The sequence below is a fragment of the Manihot esculenta genome, chromosome 2 (genome assembly GCF_001659605.2).
Source record: "Manihot esculenta cultivar AM560-2 chromosome 2, M.esculenta_v8, whole genome shotgun sequence".
Classification (NCBI taxonomy): domain Eukaryota; kingdom Viridiplantae; phylum Streptophyta; class Magnoliopsida; order Malpighiales; family Euphorbiaceae; genus Manihot; species Manihot esculenta.
This window is the reverse complement of record NC_035162.2, coordinates 7,407,198-7,429,198: the sequence shown is the minus strand read 5'-3', so window position 1 is coordinate 7,429,198 and position 22,001 is coordinate 7,407,198. Positions and strand designations below refer to the sequence as shown.

The 22,001-nt window shown below is 32.1% G+C and overlaps 2 protein-coding genes and 1 long non-coding RNA gene across 4 annotated transcripts; all 3 read left to right on the top strand.

The window, feature by feature from the left end:
• Positions 1 to 5,722: 5,722 nt before the first annotated feature.
• LOC122722278 lies at positions 5,723 to 9,734 on the top strand. Of its 2 annotated transcripts, none has more exons than XR_006349228.1 (5): positions 5,723 to 6,400; positions 7,872 to 8,103; positions 8,236 to 8,302; positions 8,812 to 8,863; positions 9,412 to 9,734. It is a non-coding gene; the product is annotated as an uncharacterized LOC122722278 (long non-coding RNA). The 2 variants fall into 2 exon arrangements; XR_006349226.1 differs by having other exon boundaries at positions 5,730 to 6,400; positions 7,872 to 8,026.
• A 4,080-nt stretch (positions 9,735 to 13,814) lies between these two features.
• Positions 13,815 to 14,457, top strand: LOC110609167 (protein RADIALIS-like 3). The gene has a single exon (XM_021748551.2). It carries the CDS (start codon positions 13,861 to 13,863, stop codon positions 14,281 to 14,283), a length of 423 nt encoding a protein of 140 aa, XP_021604243.1. The 5' UTR covers positions 13,815 to 13,860; the 3' UTR covers positions 14,284 to 14,457.
• An 824-nt stretch (positions 14,458 to 15,281) lies between these two features.
• Positions 15,282 to 21,123, top strand: LOC110609166 (ATPase family AAA domain-containing protein 3C). Its single transcript, XM_021748550.2, has 8 exons — positions 15,282 to 15,727; positions 15,989 to 16,084; positions 16,361 to 16,471; positions 16,842 to 17,151; positions 17,639 to 17,729; positions 19,464 to 19,806; positions 19,992 to 20,140; positions 20,471 to 21,123. The coding sequence occupies exons 1-8, from the start codon at positions 15,428 to 15,430 to the stop codon at positions 20,979 to 20,981; spliced, it is 1,911 nt and encodes a 636-aa protein (XP_021604242.1). The 5' UTR covers positions 15,282 to 15,427; the 3' UTR covers positions 20,982 to 21,123.
• Positions 21,124 to 22,001: the final 878 nt, after the last annotated feature.

Sequence of the window (22,001 nt, the reverse complement as noted above, 5' to 3'; positions counted from 1 at the left end):
AGCTCTCTTTTATCAATTTAATGAAGCTCTGGTGGAAGAATTATTGTTATGTGCGGTCTCCGACGGCTTCTGTGGCCGTGTTGAATGAGGACCGTTAATGAAATAGGAAAAGGGGTTGAATCAAGAATGGGGTCTTGTGGTTGAGAAGAAGCTCCTGACGCTGACGGGATTGACGAACAAAGGTTTGACTTACGCATTTCCACGCGCACACACTTACTATTTATTTATTTATTTTTAAATTATTATTAAAGTTAACATACCTACACTATTCAGTTTAAACAGGTATACCGATTGAATTGATTTAATTTAATAATTTTATTTTATTTATATAATAAATTTATTTAATTTAATTTTTTAAAAATTTTAATTGAATCAATTTAATTTAATTTTAAATAAAAAAATTTATAAAATGAAATAGAATCGTATAAATATATTTAAATTTTTTATTAAACATCATTTTCATTATATCTTGTCAGCTAACTAATTAAGTTAAAATATAAGCATCCTCAAATATCGTTTTTTTTTTTTCTATCTTTAAATTTACCTATTCATTCTTAATAAATCTCAATAGTTGATTCTACATATATATTTATTATTTTTAAAAAAAAATCCTAAAGATCATCCCCTTTTTCTTTATATCTTCCTTCTTCAATTTTCCATCTGCTCTATACCTCTCTCATCCAAAGATCAACAATCAGTACATCTCCAATATTGCAATAACAACGTAGCTCCAAATCTCCTTTCAGAGGCCTCTAGCTTTATTAGCATTATAGCTGGCAAGTTGGCTTTTTTTAAAAAAAAAATATTTATTTTGTTGATAGAATGAAATTTTATCATTTTAAATTCGAATCTCAAACGGTTGTATAAGTTATTTATCAGAATGAGAAAATTATTTTAAATTTAATGAAATATCTAAAATAATATTTTTTTTCTTCATCTGTATATTCGTTTTAAACTATATTTTTCTATATTCTTTTAAAATTCAATTTTCAGAGTCCCCAGCTTTATTAGCATTACAGCTCCAGCCTCCAATGTTGTGGCTCTAGTGTAACATCACAAGAGCGACATAGCTCTAGACTGCTTCCCAGCATCGTAGCGAGCGACCTCCATCTTCGTCGGCATTGCAGCTCTAGCGTCGTCAGCATGCAGTCTCCACCGTCGTCAGCATCGTGCCTCCACCGTCGTCAGCATCGTGCCTCCACGTTTCTCCAGCATCACATAAGCAGCATTAATCTTTGGGTTGTTGTTTATGTTTCTTGTATTATTCTTTATTTATTTCTAAAATGAATTTATAATATAAGTATTATATTGATGTGTATGTTTACGGTATAAATCTTTTTTATTTTTATTTAAATTGGTGTTTGACATAAAAATGTAAGAAAATAAAGAAAAAGAAATCCATCTTGTTTGGCTGAAGTGAAATTTATTTGGTTTAAGAGAAACCCAAAGAATTCTTGGAGAAGTTGGAAATCAAAAAAATTAATTCAATTTAATTTTTTTAATTATATTATATCAATTTTTATACTTTTAAAATTTTAATTTTTAATTTAATTTAATTTTTAATTGAACGGACCGATTACCCGCTGCTTCTCTCCAATTTTTTTTGTTCCCGTTGAAGTAATGAAATGCAGACTGTACTACTAGTAGCATTTAATACTTCATTGAACTTTTTAAATAAAAATATTTTATATAAATTTAAAAGTTATACCTGTGCTTGTGCGTGCATTTCTTCAGTTATTAAAAAAATTATCATGATTTACAATAATCAAACATTATTTCACCGGATTAATCGGATTACTGTAATAAAATACTACTTAACTTAATTAAATTATCTTTTTAAATTTTATTTATTTATTTTAATATTAAGTATCGTCTCTCCATTAATTAATCTAGAAATATACAAACAAAATAACAATATTTTTCAATAAGAAATATTATTTTGTTGTTTGATGCTATAAAATTATTTAACAACAAATATTCTTTTTTATTTGTTTTAATTATAATAATAACTAAAATTTTAATATTGTGAATATAAAATTAATATTTTACATCACAATTTTGAGATTGATTATTATTTTTTGCAAAAATGACTTATTCGATCACAGATCAATAATTTAATAAGAAATTTAATTCTTAAAAATAAATTAAAAATGCCTAAAATTTATAGGAAAAAATGAGATTTATTCTAAAGCTATAATATTTAATAAAATACTTGTTTATTAAAAAGTTTAAGGAAAAGGGAAATACCGTAGGGTTTTCACTGATTCAAGGAAATGGCAGGGTACACTCACAGCCTTGACGGCCCCGGTGCTTGAAATTTTTTTTTTTTTTTTTAGAAAAAAAAAAATACAAAAGTTCCTATCAGAATTTCAGGGCTTTGGTCAATCTTGCCGGTGAATTAATTATTAAAAAAATTTATAATTTAGATTCTGAATATTGTCATTATTAATAAATCAATCTTTATATTTTTAAAAATCTATTAAAATATCATTATCTTTTCTCTCCGTAAATGAAATAGTCTTTCCATCTATTTTTACTGTTAAAAATACAGTAAAAAACTAAATTATTCAATTCTTTTCCTCCTCCTCCTTCATCAATTCTTCCTCCTTCTTTTACTTCTGCTTCTTTTTCTTTTGTTTCTTCTTCTTCTTCTTCTTCTTCTTCTTCTTCTTCTTTGGAGGAGGAGGAAATAAAATATAGAGACTATTTCGTTGATAAAAAGAAATGCTAATGGCGTTTTAATAGATGTGATAAAATATAGGAATTATTTCGTTGACAAAAATAAACGATAAGAACGTTTTAATATATTTCTAAAAATTAGGGAGGGACAATTTTGTTGACAGAAAAAAATGATAAGGAGGGACTATTTCGTTAATGAAAATAAATGATAAGGACGTTTTAATAGATATGAAAAAAGATAGTGACTATTTTATTAACAAAAAGAAACGATAAATACGTTTTAATAAATATGGAAAAAGATAAAAATATTTTAATAAATTTTTGAAAATGTAAGGACTAACTTGTTAATAATAGTAATATTCAAATACTAAATAAAGAGTTTTATTTCAGGGTAAAATTAGATTTTAAAATTTTTCTCTCCCCTCCTTTATTTAATTTTAACGGAAAAAATAATAAAATAACTATTTCGTTTACGAAAAAAAAAACTTTTTAATAAATTTTTTAAAATACATGGATTGACTTGTTAATAATGATAATACTTATGAATTAAATTATAAATCTCCCTAATGAAAGTTATCATGATCAGTGTGATTTGTGTTGGGTTGGATTATCCGAGTGGCTTTTTATGCTATAATTTTGGATTGTTTGAATATGTAAAATTAATTTTTATTTACTATTAGAAATATAATATAATTGATAAATATTTTACCTTCAAAAATTCATTAATTTAAAATATATAACATATATGAAAAGGAAACAACTAAAATTCAATAAAATATAATATTTTATGGTTAAAAATAATAAAACTAACTAAAAATAATGTATTTTTTTTATTTCATATCAATTTAATTTACAAATCGCGACTGTTTAATTTATATTTTTTTATTAATAGAAATTTTTAGCTTCATGATCAAAGACAAAATAGAAATTGCTATCTCTAGTCACATTTAATTCCACCAATTGAATCTTATAAAAAGAAAAAAAGTATAACGATATAAAACATATAGACTGGATTGTGCGGATTTTATCTTGTTCAGTGGACATTCCTCAATTGGATATGACCCCAACAAAAATTTCATATTGACTACTCGATTATGATAATATAAATTATCAGTATGATTATAAAGAAGAGAAAAAAAAATAAAGTATTACTATATGCATTTTTTTTTAAATAATACTCTCTTTTTATCATAATTTTTATTTATATTTTTTTATTATATTAAATTATTATTATTTTTATGTTATAATAATATATAAATTAATTATTATAATTATATTTAATTTCGTATTATTTTTAATTTTTTTAAATATCTTTTAATATTCAATAAAATTTAATGTTTTAAAATAAATATTATTAAAAAATTAATAAAAATTTATATTTTTTAATATATATATATAAAAAAATAAAATTAATAAAAATTAATAATTGCAGTCGCGACCGCCAAAAGAGAAAAATATTGCAAATGGAGTTCAGGACCCACCCACTTGCTTTTTGTTTTTATTCAACTTGCATGAATTAGGATCACTGTAGATTACAATTGATAGAATATTCTCGAGTAAGTTTACAAGAAACTCGGCCATTGCAATTTTATTTGGTTTTTCTGTTTTAAATTTGAATCTCCTCAAATATTTATTGTATATAAAAAAATTACTTTTCATTAAGTAATCCATTATATATACTCAATTTTTATATATATTTCATATAAAAAAATTATTACTATAATTTTTTAGAGTATTAATTTATTAATCGAGTTACTAATAGTTTTGAGGTAAAAAAATATTATAATATATTCAAATTTAAATTTGTAGAAGTTGATCTTCATTATCAACGTGCTCATATAAATTAATTTGTAAAAATAAAAAAAATATTTTTATGATAATATTTATAAATTTTAAGTATTCTAATTTTAAATTAAAGTAACAAGTGTATTAAACTTTAGTATAAAAATTATGAATGAAAATACATTATATATATTATACACTATGAATTAAAAATATAAAATTAAACGGATATAGTAATGATAAACTGATTTATGATAAATTTTCATTAAATTTAAAATAATTTAAATATTGAAAATATAATTTGATATGATGAAATTAAGGAAATTAGGATTTACGATTTATATGTAAGTTTAGCTAGGAAAGATCACCCATCTTTCTTTTTATTTATTTATTTTTTATCTGTTAGTGATACGTAACCGCTTTTATCACTCAAATTCGTACATATAAAAATGTCAATGTTGATAAAATTATAAAGTGATTGGATTTGCTTTTCTATACCGTATCATGTTACTGGATTAAACTATTTTCTATTAGATCCGTGAATATAATTAATTCAATTTGTTTCACGTTATTAGACTAAAGTCTGCGATGTTAGACTGATCTGTTAAAAAATAACTTAATGAGTTTTGAGTCTGTATTTTTCTCTAAAAGTCAGTCGCACTCAATATTTAAGAAGTCTCCATCATAATTAAACTTTTAAAGGTGTTGTTCACCCTCAGCCATCCTTAAAGACCCATCACTTTAATGTGGAATTTAAGGACCCATCACTTTAATGTGGAATTTAAGGTCAAATCTTACGGAACGAGAGTTTAAATTGGTTTGTAGTTTTCATCCGAATGAAATAATTTTATTTTATTTTTATTGCAAAATTAATAATTTTTATTTAAATGTAAACCAATTATAATGAAAATATTTTAACAATATAATATTATTTTAATTATGAAATACTAAAATTATTTATATTCATAATAAATAATAAACAACAATAACATTCATCACAAACTCGTTCTCATATATACACTCCATAATTTTCACAAATAAAAAATCTAAGCTTTTTTCCTTTCACTCGTATTCTTTCCTTTTCTCGCCTCTTTTCTCTAAGGCATAGATTCATTTTTTTTTTTTAAATCTCACACCTCTCTCGTATAAATTGGAATATATTAGAAGAAGATTGAGATGGTATAATTAATTTAACATGCTGGTATTAGTGAAAGGGAATAAAGAGTTTTTTACTTGATTTGGACCTATAACAACCTAACACTACAAGAATTCACAATTTCACTAATGGATTTCACTAACGGATGGTAAATCCGTTAGTATCACTAACGGATTCACCAACGGTTTGCAATCCGTTAATGATAGTAACGGATTCACCAACGGCTTGAAATCCGTCAGTGATTCTAACGGATTCACGGAATCACTCTAACGGACTACTTACGGATGAAGCCATCCGTCAGTAATCCGTGGGTGAAAATTTTGGAGCCAAAATCCCAGTCTTAAATGAAAGACCTAATTCCTTAAAATCAAAATCACTGAAATCTGAAGTTGTCTCCAACCTTGCCGTCGTTCACTGCCAAGTGCATCGTCCGCCGCCATCAACGGTTCGCCGCCATCAACGGTTCGCCGCCATCAACGGTTCGCCGCCATCAACGGTTCGCCGCCATCAACCGTCGACAACGAAGCTTATTCTCAACATCAATATCCACGGGCTCACTGAAATCGGAACTTGGTTCCAACCTATCGGCTGTTCACTGCCCTGTTCATCCAACGTCCACCGCCATCAAAAGGTTCGCCGCCATCAACGGTTCGCCGCCATCGACAGTCGACAACGGAGCTTATTCTCAGCATCAATATCCACGGGCTCACTGAAATCGGAACTTGGGTCCAACCTCTCGGCCGTTCACTGCCCTGTTCATCCAACGTCCACCGCCATCAAAAGGTTCGCCGCCATTTATGCTTGTTTAATTTTTTGTATTTTTTTGCTTGTTTAATTTTTTGCTTGTTTAATTTTTTGCTTGTTAATTTTTTGCTTGTTAATTTTATGATACATTTATGCTTGTTTTATTTCTTTGCTCAACCCGTTCCCATCATAGATTTTTTTTTCAAGACCGTCACAGTTTCCTTGCATTTTGACATTGCACCTGCTGGTGCACTTGGCAAGTGCACCAGCAGGTGCATTTTCACATTGCACCTGCTGGTGCACTTGCCAAGTGCACCAGCAGGTGCACAATTGGAAATGCACCTGCTGGTGCACTTCCAAGTGCACCAGCAGGTGCACAATTTAAATTGCACCTGCTGGTGCACTTGCCAAGTGCACCAGCAGGTGCACAATTGGAAATGCACCTGCTGGTGCACTTCGCAAGTGCACCAGCAGGTGCATTTTCACATTGCACCAGCACATTTGGCCTAGCTACTAGCTAGGTCACTTTATGTTTATATATTCTTTGCATAGAGAGACTAATCTAAGGCCATTTGATCAATGCTTTGCAAAGATGAAAGAAATTATTTAATTTGGATCTAGATTATATTCTCCATCCTTAATTTTTGGCTTTTGTACATAGAAAAATGAGTGGAGAATGAAGTTTATAATCATTTCCTTAAGAAAATGCTGCATTTTTCTTGTATAAAATATGAGCATGATAGTCATGTGAAAGGGAGTTTTTCTTTGATTCATCACTATTGAGTAGTGATATAGAATGCACATGCTGGTGCACTTCAAATGTGCACCGGCAGGTGCATTTTCACATTGCACCTGCTGGTGCACTTGCCAAGTGCACTAGCAGGTGCATTTACAATTGTGCACCAGCTGGTGCACTTGGCAAGTGCACCAGCAGGTGCAATGGGAAAATGCACCTGCTGGTGCACTTGCCAAGTGCACTAGCAGGTGCACATTTCAAGTGCACCAGCAGGTGCACTTGGACAAGTGCACTTGCTGGTGCACTTGTGCACCAGCACAAGTGCACCAGCTGGTGCACAAGTGCACTTGCTGGTGCACTTGTGCACCAGCTGGTGCACTTGTGCACCTGCTGGTGCACTTGTGCACCTGCTGGTGCACTTGCCTTGTGCACCTGCTGGTGCACTTGCCAAGTGCACCAGCAGGTGCACATTTCAAGTGCACCAGCAGGTGCACTTGGACAAGTGCACTTGCTGGTGCACTTGTGCACCAGCTGGTGCACTTGGACAAGTGCACATTTACATTTACATTTCATAACTAATTATTTTTGATTTTTGGTTTCTGCTTCGTCTTTAATCAGATGATAATGATCAAAATAATTATCAAGGCGATTATACTGTATAGTAATCTACCTGATAATAATTGGTTAATTACAATTTGAACGAAAAGCTTTAATTTTGTGCTTTATGGGTTTTGGAAGAAATTATTGTCATAATCATTCTTTTCCAATGACTAGGAAATCTCACACTCAATGCATACGAGGAGGATTGTGAATTTGCCGATCCAGCTGGTTCATTTAGAGGACTTGCACGTTTCAAGAGAAACTGTACAAATTTCGGATTACTTATTGAGAAGTCGAATATGAATCTTACAAAGTGGGAAGATTTTGAGGTGAGATCATTGTGTTTTAGGCATTATGTTCAACAGAGCTGAGGAAGTTTCATTCATGGATTTTGCCAACACTAGTGGTTAGCTCCTCAACATCTAAGTATCAGTCAAAACGCTGAACTAACTTAACAGTCATAGAGTGTCTTATTTTTGCTTTGGTTAATGATTTTCCTTAGAGAACTCTTGACACCAAAAACTTTGTTTGGTTACAGGACAAGGGAATTGGGCATTGGCGTTTTAGCTGTATCATGTCATTTTCTTGGAGGCCTATTCTCTCTGGTATGCTCCAGGATCTCACATTAAACTCATCATAAAAGACATGTTATTGCTGTAGATAACTGGTATTTCCTTAGAATTTTCACTGTATTCTGTCCATTTGGAATAAGACTTTCGTAAAAATTCAATTCAATTGATTTATTTTCTAATGATTCTCTTGTTTGGAATGAAAGAATTCAATTCTTTTTAGCTCAAAAGCCTTTTATTTGAAAAGGAGAAAATCTTGTATGATTTTGCAATAATTCTTTTGAATTCTTTTATTGCAAAATGAATTATGCTAAACAAGCGATTCAGCTCAAGAATCTGTGAGTTGAAAGTGTGGTAGCATCAAAACAAAAGCAAAATTCTGTAGAAAAATATATCACAAGAGAAATGGTGTTTACTATGGATGGATTTCTTCTAAAACTTCTACTGTCTATAGAACCACAGCTTCAAGGCTTTTGTATACAATTTGATAATATAGCTCCAGATGCTTAGCTGATTAGATCTGACTCTGTGAAGCTATATTGCAGCTACTGGGTATACAGAGTACTATTTTGACGCACAATCTGGAAGAGTATGCAGGTAATGATAGTGGGATTATGAGAAGACTTCATTCTATCTTTTCAATATTATTGTTTCAGTCTTAATTCATTTAGCTATGCAAACATTTCAGGCATGTAGAACACTGGAAGCCAAATACAAATTCCTAAATGAAATCCCTAAATCGTTTGCTTGTAAAATCAAAATCACTCTGAAATCTGAACTTGCCTCCAAAATGCACAGTTGTATCCACATGAAACCTTGTATTCAATTTGTTTCAAGTGAAATTTTTATGTTCTGCTAAGTTAGCATCTTTTGGTTTTGTGAATATAGGATCTTTTTCTTTTCTTTCTGATATTAAAAAGAATGGACAGGAATTTCTATAAATTGGTCATTCTAAAATTTTTATATCCAAAGTGCAGGCAGTCCTTTATAAGTTTGAGATTGGAGTTACATTGTTCATTTTTCACTCTTAACTACACATCTTCAATTATACTGCTTTGAAAATGACATCTCCATGAAATTAACTTTTTTAGTTGATTTTACATATTTAATACATATATATTTATGTATTTTGATTTTGTGTCCAGGGTCCTGGCAGCTGTGAAGGTGCAAAACATGACAAAAATTCAACTACAAAGTGCGAGAGAAAATCCATGAACAACGTTCGAATGGCAAAGACAAGGTTAAATGAACGTGTAAAGAATGATTGCTTTCCTAAAGTGAACAAGGAGAATCTCCAAGAGCCCTAATATAGTTTCCAATAGAACTTTGAAGAGAGGACCTTATGGTTATAAACAAGCTGAAGCACATAATGGTGCTGCCCATAATTTTTATTTCAAATTAAAATTGTAGTACAAATTCTTTAAGTTTCACATATATTTGAATGAGTAATTTGGTTTTTTACGTAGTATTATTAATGTACATGATGATGGATGGATATGAATGGATGATGATGGATGAATGCACAGGAGAACAAGTATGAAAATATTTATGATTTACCAAGGGAATTGGATGAACAGGGGTACAGATCACCAACGGAATTTCCGTTGGTGACACCTAATGGTGATCAGTTGGTGTCACCAACGGAATTTCCGTTGGTGATCCGTTGGTGTCACCAACGGAATTTCCGTTGGTGATCCGTTGGTGTCACCAACGGCAATTTCCGTTGGTGATCCGTTGGTGACACCAACGGACACCAATTCCGTTAGTGATTAAAATTACCAACGAGGATTTTCCCGACGGACTTAGTCCGTCACAGATCCGTTGGTGATCCGTTTCACCAACGGAATCTCTGTATTTACCAACGGAAATGTCCGTTGGTAATTTAAGATTTTCTTGTAGTGTAAAAGGCTGTATTTTTTATTTATATTCTTAAAAGTTTAAGATATTAAATATAAAATTATTTTATTATTTAAATATTTTTTATCAAAATAGTATACTTAGATTTAAAGATAAAGATATTCATTTACTTGAATAAAAAATCCACATGCTCTATTTTATATAACTTTGTATGTTCTATTTGTCGATCTTGTAATTATATATGGTAGAATACATTATTGATAAAATTTCAGTTGGACAAGGAGGGTATTAAATGGATCACTTTAATTATATTTACTTTATAGTATATTTGAAAGGAAAGTAACATGAGAGTTTTTGAGCTTATACCGTTGATAAAGTCGCTTCATCATGTCGTATTTCAACATAATAATATTTTTGTTGATCCTCTCTCTCATCCATCTAAACCTTGTTCACATGCGGTTTGGTGTCTTTTGACCGTGAAATATATTAAATGTAATTATAATGTAGCATGAAATGATCAATTTTTATTGTAGTAATTTTAAATAATTTAGATAAGACTATGTATAGTATTGCTATGAGAATTTATCATTCTTTAGTTTTAGTGGGAAAGCACATACTATATTGACAGCGATTCGCTTAGTTTACGATATGAACTTTCAGTGTATATAATATGAAATGAATTCAATTAGTATATATATAATGTTTTTTATACTTTGTTATGGATGGAAAAATTTTAACTTCAATTACATATATTTTTAATATTTATTTTCACATCCTATATATTTTATTCAAGTGAATTCCTATCAAATAAATACTATTATTTAGGGAAGACATTTATTAGTGTGAATTGCAGTCATGCAATACAATTGCAAACAAAAAAAAAATATTTATTCTCAATAAAAACATACGCGCCTTATTATCGGTTATTGTGGAATCAGACGCTTAACTTCTAAATCGAACTATACCTGATTCTAATTACTAGGATTTGTCATTATTTGATAGTCATATTTTTTATTATAAATCTCTTATTTTGGAGATAATTTTTATTTCTATTAACTTTATTAGTAAGTCTGCTAATGGTGTAATTCATGTGCTTACTTGAGCTAGTTATAATATTTTGAATTTGGTTGAATTTTTTTTTTTTACTTTCTGATTATATTTTTGAGTTAATCGTTGTTAAATTTTAATAAAATTTATATTTTTATAAAAAAAAATGCTATTGCTTGTTTAAATTATTTTATAGACTATTACATTACAGAAGCCCAAACACAGAGGACAATTCAGTATTAAATAAATATTTAATTTGTTTAAAATTTAATATTAAGTTGCAAGTTCAATAGTTTGGATAATTATAATTATTTATATTTGATGGAACGTTCAAATATAAAAAAGATTTTTATTTTTTTAATAACAAAGCAAAAAAAAGAAAAAGAAAAAATCAAGCATCTAATTTTCTACAACTCATCATATCGGGAATGCCAAATTATTGATTGTTTTATTTGATATAATTTTTCTGAGACGAAGTTTGCAGCCAATTGTCTATGCTGGTCTGGTGGGGCATTATTTAAAATTTATGTTGATGGATGAGTTTTTTTTTTTTTTTTTTTTTTTTATACATATAATTATTTTCTTTATATGAAAGAAAGTCATATTTTAAATTTAGGTTTAAATGATGAATATTATATACCTGACTTTTTTCTTTTACAAAATGAATAAACTAAATTAAAAACTAAACCAAATCATATAATTTAATGCGTAATATAAATACTCTATTAAATTAATTTTTATTTTATATAACTCTCTCTATTAATTTATCATTAAAAAATAATAAATTAAATTTTAGAAAATTATAGAAATAATTGTTATATTTTTATAATTAGAATAGTTAATTAATATATAATTTAATTATTTTCAGATGTTTAAAGTTTAATACACGGAGAAGAATGCATAAACAAAAAGCTGAAATATCTGTGATCAATAGAAATATTGAAATGGGCAATGGCCTAAGACCGCACAAAGAATGAATGGAGACCCAAAGGTCCAACTAGATCCATTGGATTGAACCCATACGTGGTCGAAACTTGAAAGTCCACGTCCGTCATCTCCCACCAAATAATTGCACCATATCTTATATACACTCACCAGATTGTTCCTATAAATATTTCATTTATCCTGTAATTTTTATTAATCTTTTTTTATTATCTGAAAGTTATTATTCATTTTCTTTTACACTTTATTAATATATAAATTGATAATTTTATTTTATTTTAAAAATTTTTAAAAATATTTCTTAATATTTTTAAGATATGTATAATTGAAAAATTAATAAAAAAATCATTTTATTAATATATATAAAAAAATAAAGTAGATAAAAATAATGAGAGTGAGGGAGTAAATTTTTAGATATTATCTATTTTTGAAAAATTTTAACTTATTGGTATGATAGTTGTTCCTCAAATTTGAACCTTGTTGGAGTGAATTGTAAATAAAAAAAATTATGATTTTGTCCATTTGAAGCGAAAAGAAGCCTCAAACTTCTCTTATCAGGTAGATCTATAATAATTGTAAAAAAAAATATTAATTAATTCAAAATAAAAACAATAAATTAATAAGTGCGATGAAATAATATAATGTATATTATTTTGATTCATTTATTTTGATTAAAAATAAATAATAAAATTATTTAAAATTTATTTATTTTTTATTTAAATGAAGATGAGAGATTGTGAGGTAAAATATGAGATCTTTCATATCTATTCAGATTCATTTTTTATTAGATTTAATCCGTGAGTGTAATTATTTAAAGTTTATAATTAAATTAAATTGAATTAAAAAAAAAATTGTGAAACCAATTCATTGATTTGATTTGACAAATCATTTGAAACCAAATAATTCATGGCCTACTAGTTTCATTTATGGGCGTCTAGCTTTGATGGCTTGGGTTTCTGGTCGTAAAAACACTGGGGTATATCCGATCATCTCACTTAAATCAGCGGTCCATAATGAGACCGGTAACCTTGAACAACTTAATTATCATGGGAATTAGCTATCATATAAAATTAAAGAGCATGGAGAAGTAGAAATATCACTTTCTCTGTGTAGCTGATTTGATTTGGTCCCAAAAAGCAGCTTCTAGATATTGCAGTGGAATAAGAAATATGATTGAAGCCACTTGCGAAAGGCCAGTCCATGCAGATGCAGCCAATTTGCTCTGCAGACAAATGAGGTTTCTCAGGATCTGCCTAGATATTATCTTCAAAGGTGAACGCACCTCACAAATTACAAGCAGCTTTTTTTTTTTAAATTATTTTCTTTAACAGGACAAAAAGATAAAAAAAAACCGACAGGTTGAACCGTAAACGTACCAAAGCTACCCGCTGCAGCTCCGATACATTCTGCAAAAGATTATGAAGTTATATAACAGATAAAGACGACAAATCTTTTGAATTAAGATCGTAACTTGTGTTGCCAAATTAAGAAATGGAGCAAGAGGCTGGTGTTGTCTCCACAACATTGCCACATGGTGTAGGTTTCCTCCAGCTAATGCCGTACTTCATCATTTCATATTATTATCCTCTGACCTGTAACCATCCGAAGCGAAATCAAATCCTACTTGCGACTAATTTTTTTTTTTTTTTTTTTAAATCAAAGATGGTTTTCGTTCAGAAATTAAAAAGAGGGTGTCCTTTCGGTACAGATTCTTCCCTTTCACTTGCGGTTGTTTGTCGTCCACCATCATGTGGTTCTCGAAGGGACGAGTCACTCTTTGTTCTACCCTTTTGGTGGATATATTCCCACAACTGGCCCTTAACCCTAGCACCACCCTTTTTCTTCCTGCTTATAAGGAGCTCCCCGTGGCAATCTCTTGCTCCCATATCCACCCATTCAATCACATTTCTTTAATGGCATCCAATTCCCTTTCTTCCTCGAGAAACTCTGCCTCTTCTTGGACGCCTAAGCAGAACAAACAGTTCGAAAAGGCTCTGGCGTTGTACGATAAGGACACACCTGATCGCTGGCAGAATGTAGCAAAAGCTGTAGGTGGGAAATCTCCGGAGGAAGTCAAGAGACACTACGAAATTCTCATCAATGATGTCAGGGAAATTGAGTCCGGCCGAGTTCCGTTTCCTAATTACAGGTCCGGTGAAAACACCAACTAATCGCATTGGCTTTCGAGCGCAGAGGCAACGCTGTGCATACATACAACAGCAAAGCCTCTTAGCTTCATTGTATTTCAGGTCTTTCATGAGAACTACTTCGTTCCTGTAACCAATATTGCAAGTATATATGTATTCCTCATTTCCTTTTAATGTCATCGTGTTTTGTTAGTTGAAGAGCGTGGACTGGCTTTAACTCTGAAGTTAATATTTAATTACGGAATTAAGTTGAAATTTAAATTTGATTGAAGATGAAATGTTTGTGTCAATGACTAAATGATTATCATTTCATGTACGTAGATAGACAATTACGGATTAAAATTGAGCAATAAGTGATGACCTGACCATACACACCTGATTTGAGAAAATTATTGAGATGGGGACCATGGAAAAATCCAAGAAAGTAGGGATGGAGAACTCTAAAACTGGCAGTTTTATCATTTATGTGGGTCATCGATTTGCCTACTGATAATAAAGCAAACAAAAAAAGAAAAAGCAACTCAACATATATATTTAAAGGAAAAAACTATCCCTGAAATACGTTTCAAGCTATTGATCAAATATTCTACTTGTTATTCTGTCTCTATCTGCCAGCCAAGCTTACTCATTTTTGGATAACATGCCTACTTAATGATGCCCGGAGACAATTAATTGACCATTCTTTTTCCTAAAAAGCCGTCAATGTTGATCAATAGCTTGACTTGAAATATGCAAAGTTAATGGTTCCATGCAGGCTCAACTTGTGTCAACAGCTACACTTAAAAAAAAAAGAACCAATTTTTTTTATTAACTAAAATTTTTGAGTTTAAAATTTAAGAGATCGAATGTAAATCTTAATTAATCGAATGATATATATTTAATAAAAATAATTCAAACTTGGAAAGGATAGCTAACATCTGCAGCCGCAAATCCCAATCCAAAGAGGGCCCGTAACAAGATATCCATTCAACTGTTTGGGCCCAATAGAATTTAGATTATTTTCCAAGCAAAGCCCTTACCTCCTCTTGGACAAAAAGTTCCGTTTAAACCCTAGGAAGTAGGAACCAGGGTTTATGCTCTCGCGCCAGAGGCTTCCATTCCCCGATTAACCCATGACTTCAATTTCCATCATCTGAATTCATTTCAAATCCATTCAGACATCTTATACATGGCTGCATCTAAATTATCTTCCACCGTAGCAGTTGCTGCGGCTGCGGCTGCGGCTGTTGCTTCCTTGTCCTCGTTTTCCGACCGGACCTACGCAGACGGGTCTTTTCGTTTCAATCCCTTCTCTTCCTCATCTTCGTCTTCAAGTTCTTCTCATTCTTCTTCGCAGAGGCAAGCGGACCACTCATCAAATGAGAAAGCCGAAGCCGACGAGCCTAGGGGGGCGGGTTTCGATCCCGAAGCGTTGGAAAGAGGCGCTAAAGCTCTTCGCGAAATCAACAGCTCTCCTTATGCCAAACAGGTTTTGCTTTTAATTCTGGTTTTTCTTTCTGCAATTTTTAATTGCTCAGAAAATCGCAGAAACGGGAATAATCCTGAATTTTTTTTATTAGATTTTTTGTTATTTCATGTCAAGCATATGCATACTTCACTTGGATTGACCATGTTGAACAAAATGTCTCCGACTCGAGAAACCCGTGCGTGTAATTTAATTTTGTTTATTGTGTGCTTATGGAGTAATGGAAATGTTTTCAATTTTTTTTATGGGAAATGCTGTTTTCAGGTTTTTGATGTAATGAGGAAGCAGGAACAAACTCGCCTAGCAGAATTGGATGCTGAGAAAGCTCATCACGAAGCTATTCAAGCTCAAATTGATATCGTGAGTGATAACCTATGGCTGTTCATAGTGCTTTTTCATATTTATTCCAATTTTTCATGTGGTTGTGTGTGTAAATTTGTGGCTACACTGCAAATTATGAGTTAATCAAAGTATTTCTTAGTATTACTGTTCTTTCCAAGTCAAATGATTTTTTCCCCTCATAGTTTTCATCTTTAACTTTTCAGCATCTGCTTTGCATTATTACTCTAAGATGCTTCTCTATTTCCTTTCGATCTTCTATCTATTTTAACATACTCTTTCAACATGTATTGACAGGACAGGCAACGTAAATTGGCTGAAGAACAACGAAACCTAGTGCAACAACAAGCACAGGCAAAGGCTCAAATGCTGCGGTATGAAGACGAACTGGCTAGAAAAAGGATGCAGGTTTGAAACCTCACGTTCCAACCATGCTAAAAGAATAATTGGGATGCAGTTCACAAAGTGCTTCTTTACATTATCCTCTTTATATACAAATAGTTTCCCACTGTTGAAGAAAAGATTGCTGAATTTCTGCGATAGGGCCTGCAAATGTTTTTTTAGCATATTTCTAAGCATGTTGAAGCGACTGGTTTCACAGTTCGATCAGTGTATGTGTTGCATTGTTTGTTATTAGCATTAGGTGACACAAACAAATCGACTAGTTAGCCCTTAGGTTAAATTCCATCTATTTTCTTCCATAAAATTTATAATGCAAACTAAGTAGATATCTTTTGCCTTCAAAAGTTATATTTTGTTGTCTCATATTTATTTTCAGACAGATCATGAAGCTCAGAGGCGACATAATGTTGAATTGGTTAAGATGCAAGAGGAGTCTTCCATACGAAAGGAGCAGGCAAGACGGGCTACTGAGGAGCAGATCCAAGCTCAACAGCGCCAGACTGAGAAAGAGAGAGCTGAAATAGAAAGGGAAACAATAAGAGTTAAAGCCATGGCTGAGGCTGAAGGCCGGGCCCATGAGGCAAAATTGACCGAGGATCATAAAAGGAGAATGTTAGTTGAACGGATAAATGGTGAAAGAGAAAAATGGCTTGCAGCTATTAATACTACTTTTAGTCACATTGAAGGTAAAGAACTACTTGTTACTCAATTCATAGTTGTCTCACTGACAGGGCTTATCTGCTGGTACAACTAAGTGATATGTTGGATGAAAATGGTTGCATAGCAGAGTCAAAACCTGCTAAGTCAATCCACTCCTCAGATTAACATGGCGCCTTTCACAATGTGTGCAGTTCAATATACCATGATACCTTACACAGGACATAATTCTAATTATCCACATGTATTGTATTTTGATTTTATCATGTAACTAAGTTGTGTGCTATTCTATGGAAGCGATGGACACTTAACTTGATTTGTCAATTCTCCTCCTGAGCAAAGCAACAAAAAGAAGCCTCATGAGTTTATAAAATGTGCTGTTTTCTTGACAATTGTTGAAATGAATGTCATATCTCATAACACTCTCACCCTAAACTTCTTACATTTCCAGCAATTTTATGACTCATAACATGCTTTGTACAATGTGTATTGTCTTCGTTGTAAATTGCTTTACAGGTGGGTTTAGGACTTTACTAACTGATAGAAATAAGTTGATTATGACTGTTGGAGGAGCTACTGCACTAGCTGCTGGAGTTTACACAACCAGGTCTGCACAATGCCTTCTTCATCGATTTTACTCCGTTTTAGTCTGACTTATACACCATGTATTTGTTTGGTTTGGTAATCATATTTGTAGATTCTGTTCATCTATTCCATTGGTCCTCCTTTTTTTTTTTCATGTGAAGGCTGTGGTACTACTACTTGTTATGCACAAACTTTTTATGCAAATATTGAAGTACTTTAGGAAGTAGTCTTTGTGTTTTGAGAATGGGCTGTTGCTAACTTATTGTAATTCATCATCAAGCTGTAGGCTTGGTTGGAAAAAAATACAATTTGAAGTTTCAAAAGTGAGAGACTGGCATTGTCACCAAAATAATCTTCCAGCCAACCATGGATACTGATTAACAGCACAACTGTTAGGCACAGGCACATACCTGAGAGAGGTGTGGTGCACGCTTGATAAAATAAGACACTTAATGTTTATATAAGACAGATTTTCAAATTAATGAACATAAATATTTAAATTCTACCTCCCATTTTTTGCACTCCATATAAAATAGAGCTGACAATGTGAAAAAGTCTTAAACCATAATCCTGTATTTTCACTGAAAGGCAATATTCCTTGAAGCAACCTATTGTTGCCTTCATCATCATTATCAAATTCAAATTCATGACTTCCAACTTTCAAAAGTAATCTTTCCTTCTCTTTTCATCTCTAAGTATTTTAGGAGTAACAGGCAGCAGATTCTTCTACAAACAATTAAGCAAAGAAGTAATAGAAGCGTTTTTTTTTGGGGGGGGGGAGGGGAGAAGAGAGATAAAAAAGGAGGGGGGATGGGGTTCAAGCAGCCGAGGTAGAATAAAGGTAAGGAGTCCTGGGAATTATATTTTTGATTAATGTGGAGTAGAATGGATGAAAGGAGAAAAATGGAATAGAAAAGGGAAAAAGAAAAGAATAAAAAACATGGAGTTAAAAGAATAGAGATGAAGGATGATAGATAAAGGGGGATAACACCTGGTTTATTTCTGCAGAAACCCTTAAACTCACTTCTTCTACTTTGGTAATGGCTGTTTTCTGACTGTAAGTAAAGCAGCGTTCTTGTTTCGTTTTCTTTGCTGTTTTAATTTGATAGCGTGCGAAGAATCTCATGGTAAAGTTGCTTAAAAACTGGGATCATTCTTGAGATTTTAAATTAACATAAAGAATTAAAAAAAAAAGCAGCAGATTTGAATATCATTGAGGCCTGCCTAGACGTGCACCGTGTGCCTCATGATTGTCACCTGCCTCTATTAGGCTTTGAGGCACTAGAGGCTGCACACCTCTTGCACCTTGCATTGCATCTCAGGTGTGCCTTTTACAACTATGCGACCAACACCACCATGCCCTGGCTCCCTTTTTCAACACTACTCTGCCATCATTACTACCATACTGACCGCTATTACTGCTCTGCAACACGTCTATATAACTTTTCAGTTTTTGCTTTGTTTTAGGCAGTCAGATATTGTCCTTTAAGGAGTTCTTCAATAACACATGCATACTTTATATACAAACCTTCTATATCTTGTTACATATGTCTGCTGAGTGCACAATTAGATTGATATTAAGCTCTTGAATTTGTTGCCCCTTCAAAACATAGTTAATGATATGGCCATTGCTAATTGGATTGTTTTGTCTCCCTCCCTCTCTCTCTCTCTCTCTCTCTCTCTCTCTCTCTCTCTCTCTCTCTCTCTCTCTCTCTCTCTCTCTCTCTCTCTGTGGTATAATTTGTCATGTTCACAGAGAAGGTGCCAGAGTTACATGGGGTTATATCAACCGTATACTGGGGCAACCATCACTGATCCGAGAATCATCAATTGCTAGATTTCCATTTTCTGGGGTCTTATCGTTTGCAAGGAACAGTGCTTCCAAATATAGCACAACAGCAGGGACAGCAGTGCCTTCGGAAAGTAAGGGTGGTTTCAAAAATATTGTTCTTCATCCTTCCTTGCAAAGGAGAATAGAGCACCTTGCTAGGGCTACAGCCAACACTAAAACTCACCAGGCTCCATTTCGCAACATGATGTTTTATGGACCTCCTGGTACCGGTAAAACCATGGTTGCAAGGGAGATAGCTCGAAAATCGGTATGCCATTTTAAATCGTCGATTCTTTTTCTTTTTTCATTTTATTCGTTTTTAATATGGTCTGCTGACTGTCGGTTCTTGCACTTGTTTGTGTCAAGGGAGCAGAAGCAAAATTTCCGAAGAGTTTTTTTCTTTTTTTTTTTTTCTTTCTTTTGTCTCTTTAACCCTTGGATATTCCCTTGCAGGGTTTAGATTATGCTATGATGACAGGAGGTGATGTTGCCCCATTAGGTGCACAGGCTGTAACAAAGATACATGAAATTTTTGATTGGGCTAAGAAGTCTCGGAAGGGCCTGCTGCTTTTTATTGATGAGGCCGATGCATTCCTGAGCGAGTAAGTTCATTACAGCCTTGTATGTCATCAGTCATCTTCCTTCTTGGTATTAAAAAGATATTACTGTTTATGATAATTGATAATTTTTCACATATGAAATTGTAAGTTCATCATGGTCCCAATTTTGACTTCGAAATGTGGTCCATTTTTTTCCTATTTGAACCGAACCTAAAGATATGGCAAGTTCTGTTGGAATATATGGCATTTCTGGAACAGTTTGGAAAAACATGTGTTCTTTTGTAGGCTGTGAAAATCCCAAATTTTTGGCTTAGGATCATTGCTAGGAGTATAGGCAACTGTGATGACAGTTCTGTTGTTGATTCAATGCAGGCGGAATAGTACACATATGAGTGAAGCTCAACGAAGTGCTTTAAATGCTTTGCTCTTTCGAACTGGGGATCAATCAAGAGACATAGTTCTTGTCCTTGCCACAAACAGACCAGGTGACCTGGACAGTGCCGTCACCGACCGTATTGATGAAGTGATTGAGTTCCCACTCCCTGGAGAGGAGGAACGCTTCAAATTGTTGAATCTTTACTTGAGCAAGTACCTCTCTCATGAAGGTGAAAATGAGTCGAGTTGGGGCTCTTTTTTCAAGAAGCAGCCACAAAAGATAACCATTAAAGATATAACTGAAGATGTGGTTCGAGAGGCTGCTAGGAAGACGGAAGGATTCTCTGGCCGTGAGATAGCAAAACTCATGGCCAGCGTCCAAGCCGCTGTCTATGGGCGGCCTGACTGTGTATTAGATTCTCAGCTATTCAGGGAGATTGTAGATTTTAAGGTTGCAGAGCACCATCAGCGAATAAAACTGGCGGCAGAAGGAAGTCAAACTGCTTAGCTGGGGGATATGTTCTTGAGGATTTACATACAAGATCTGTTCCTAATCAAAGTTGGAATTTTGTTCTTCCATATTTTTGAATATTGGACGTGTTTATTTCTATTCATGAAAGAGATAAGAGGCCACCTTAGTTCCCTGGTTATCTCAACACCTTTCCTTCGACCCTCTCACTCCTCAGTAGCCAAGAACATTTTATTCCCATGCTCTGGGAGCAATGTTCTCACAGGAAAAGTCCTTTTCCGCAATCTTGCTTGTGAATGGTGCTAATAAGATTTTTGAATGTTGAAAATAATTATCTTTTTATAAAAGGAGTTATTTTTCTAAAAAAAAGTTTAATTTTCTTTTTATTAAAAAAATATTTTTTATTGTTTAAATTTTTGGAGTACCGACAAAATGTTTGTCATGAAAATGCTATTATGGAATTACAAACGAATACTTAGTTGCAATAGGTTTTTTTTTCTCTAGATTGGATAGAGGAAACATTAGTTTTGACGAACTCAACCTAAAAATTACTGTGAAAACCTTTAATTCTTAGTCAATTTTGTTGCACTTTTTTAATTTTCATTTGATGATTGGACGTGAAAATGTTCTTATATTTACTATTTAACGCGTATGCAATATTTCCATTATACTAACCTTTACTTAATTCTTTTGCAGTTGTGTACAGTTTTAGATGAGAGTTTTTGGATGTCAGGTTCTTGAAACAAGTTGTATTGGAGTTATGAAGGCGGTTGAAGAAATATCATAGTGACTCCCTCTTCCGCAAACATGAATAAATTATTTCTTAAAAATCACTCAATTTGTAAAATTTAACTTTATAATTTTATTTTTCAACTAATATTAATCCTTATAATTTTAATTATATATATTATTTAATTTTTATAATTTTAAATATTTATACTATCTTTAATAAATATTAAAATAAATTGATTACTAATATTTTAATAAATAAAAGGATTAAAAGAACTTTTCCAACGTAATTTTAAAATAATGATGACCTATAAGCATCCTCAAATTCCA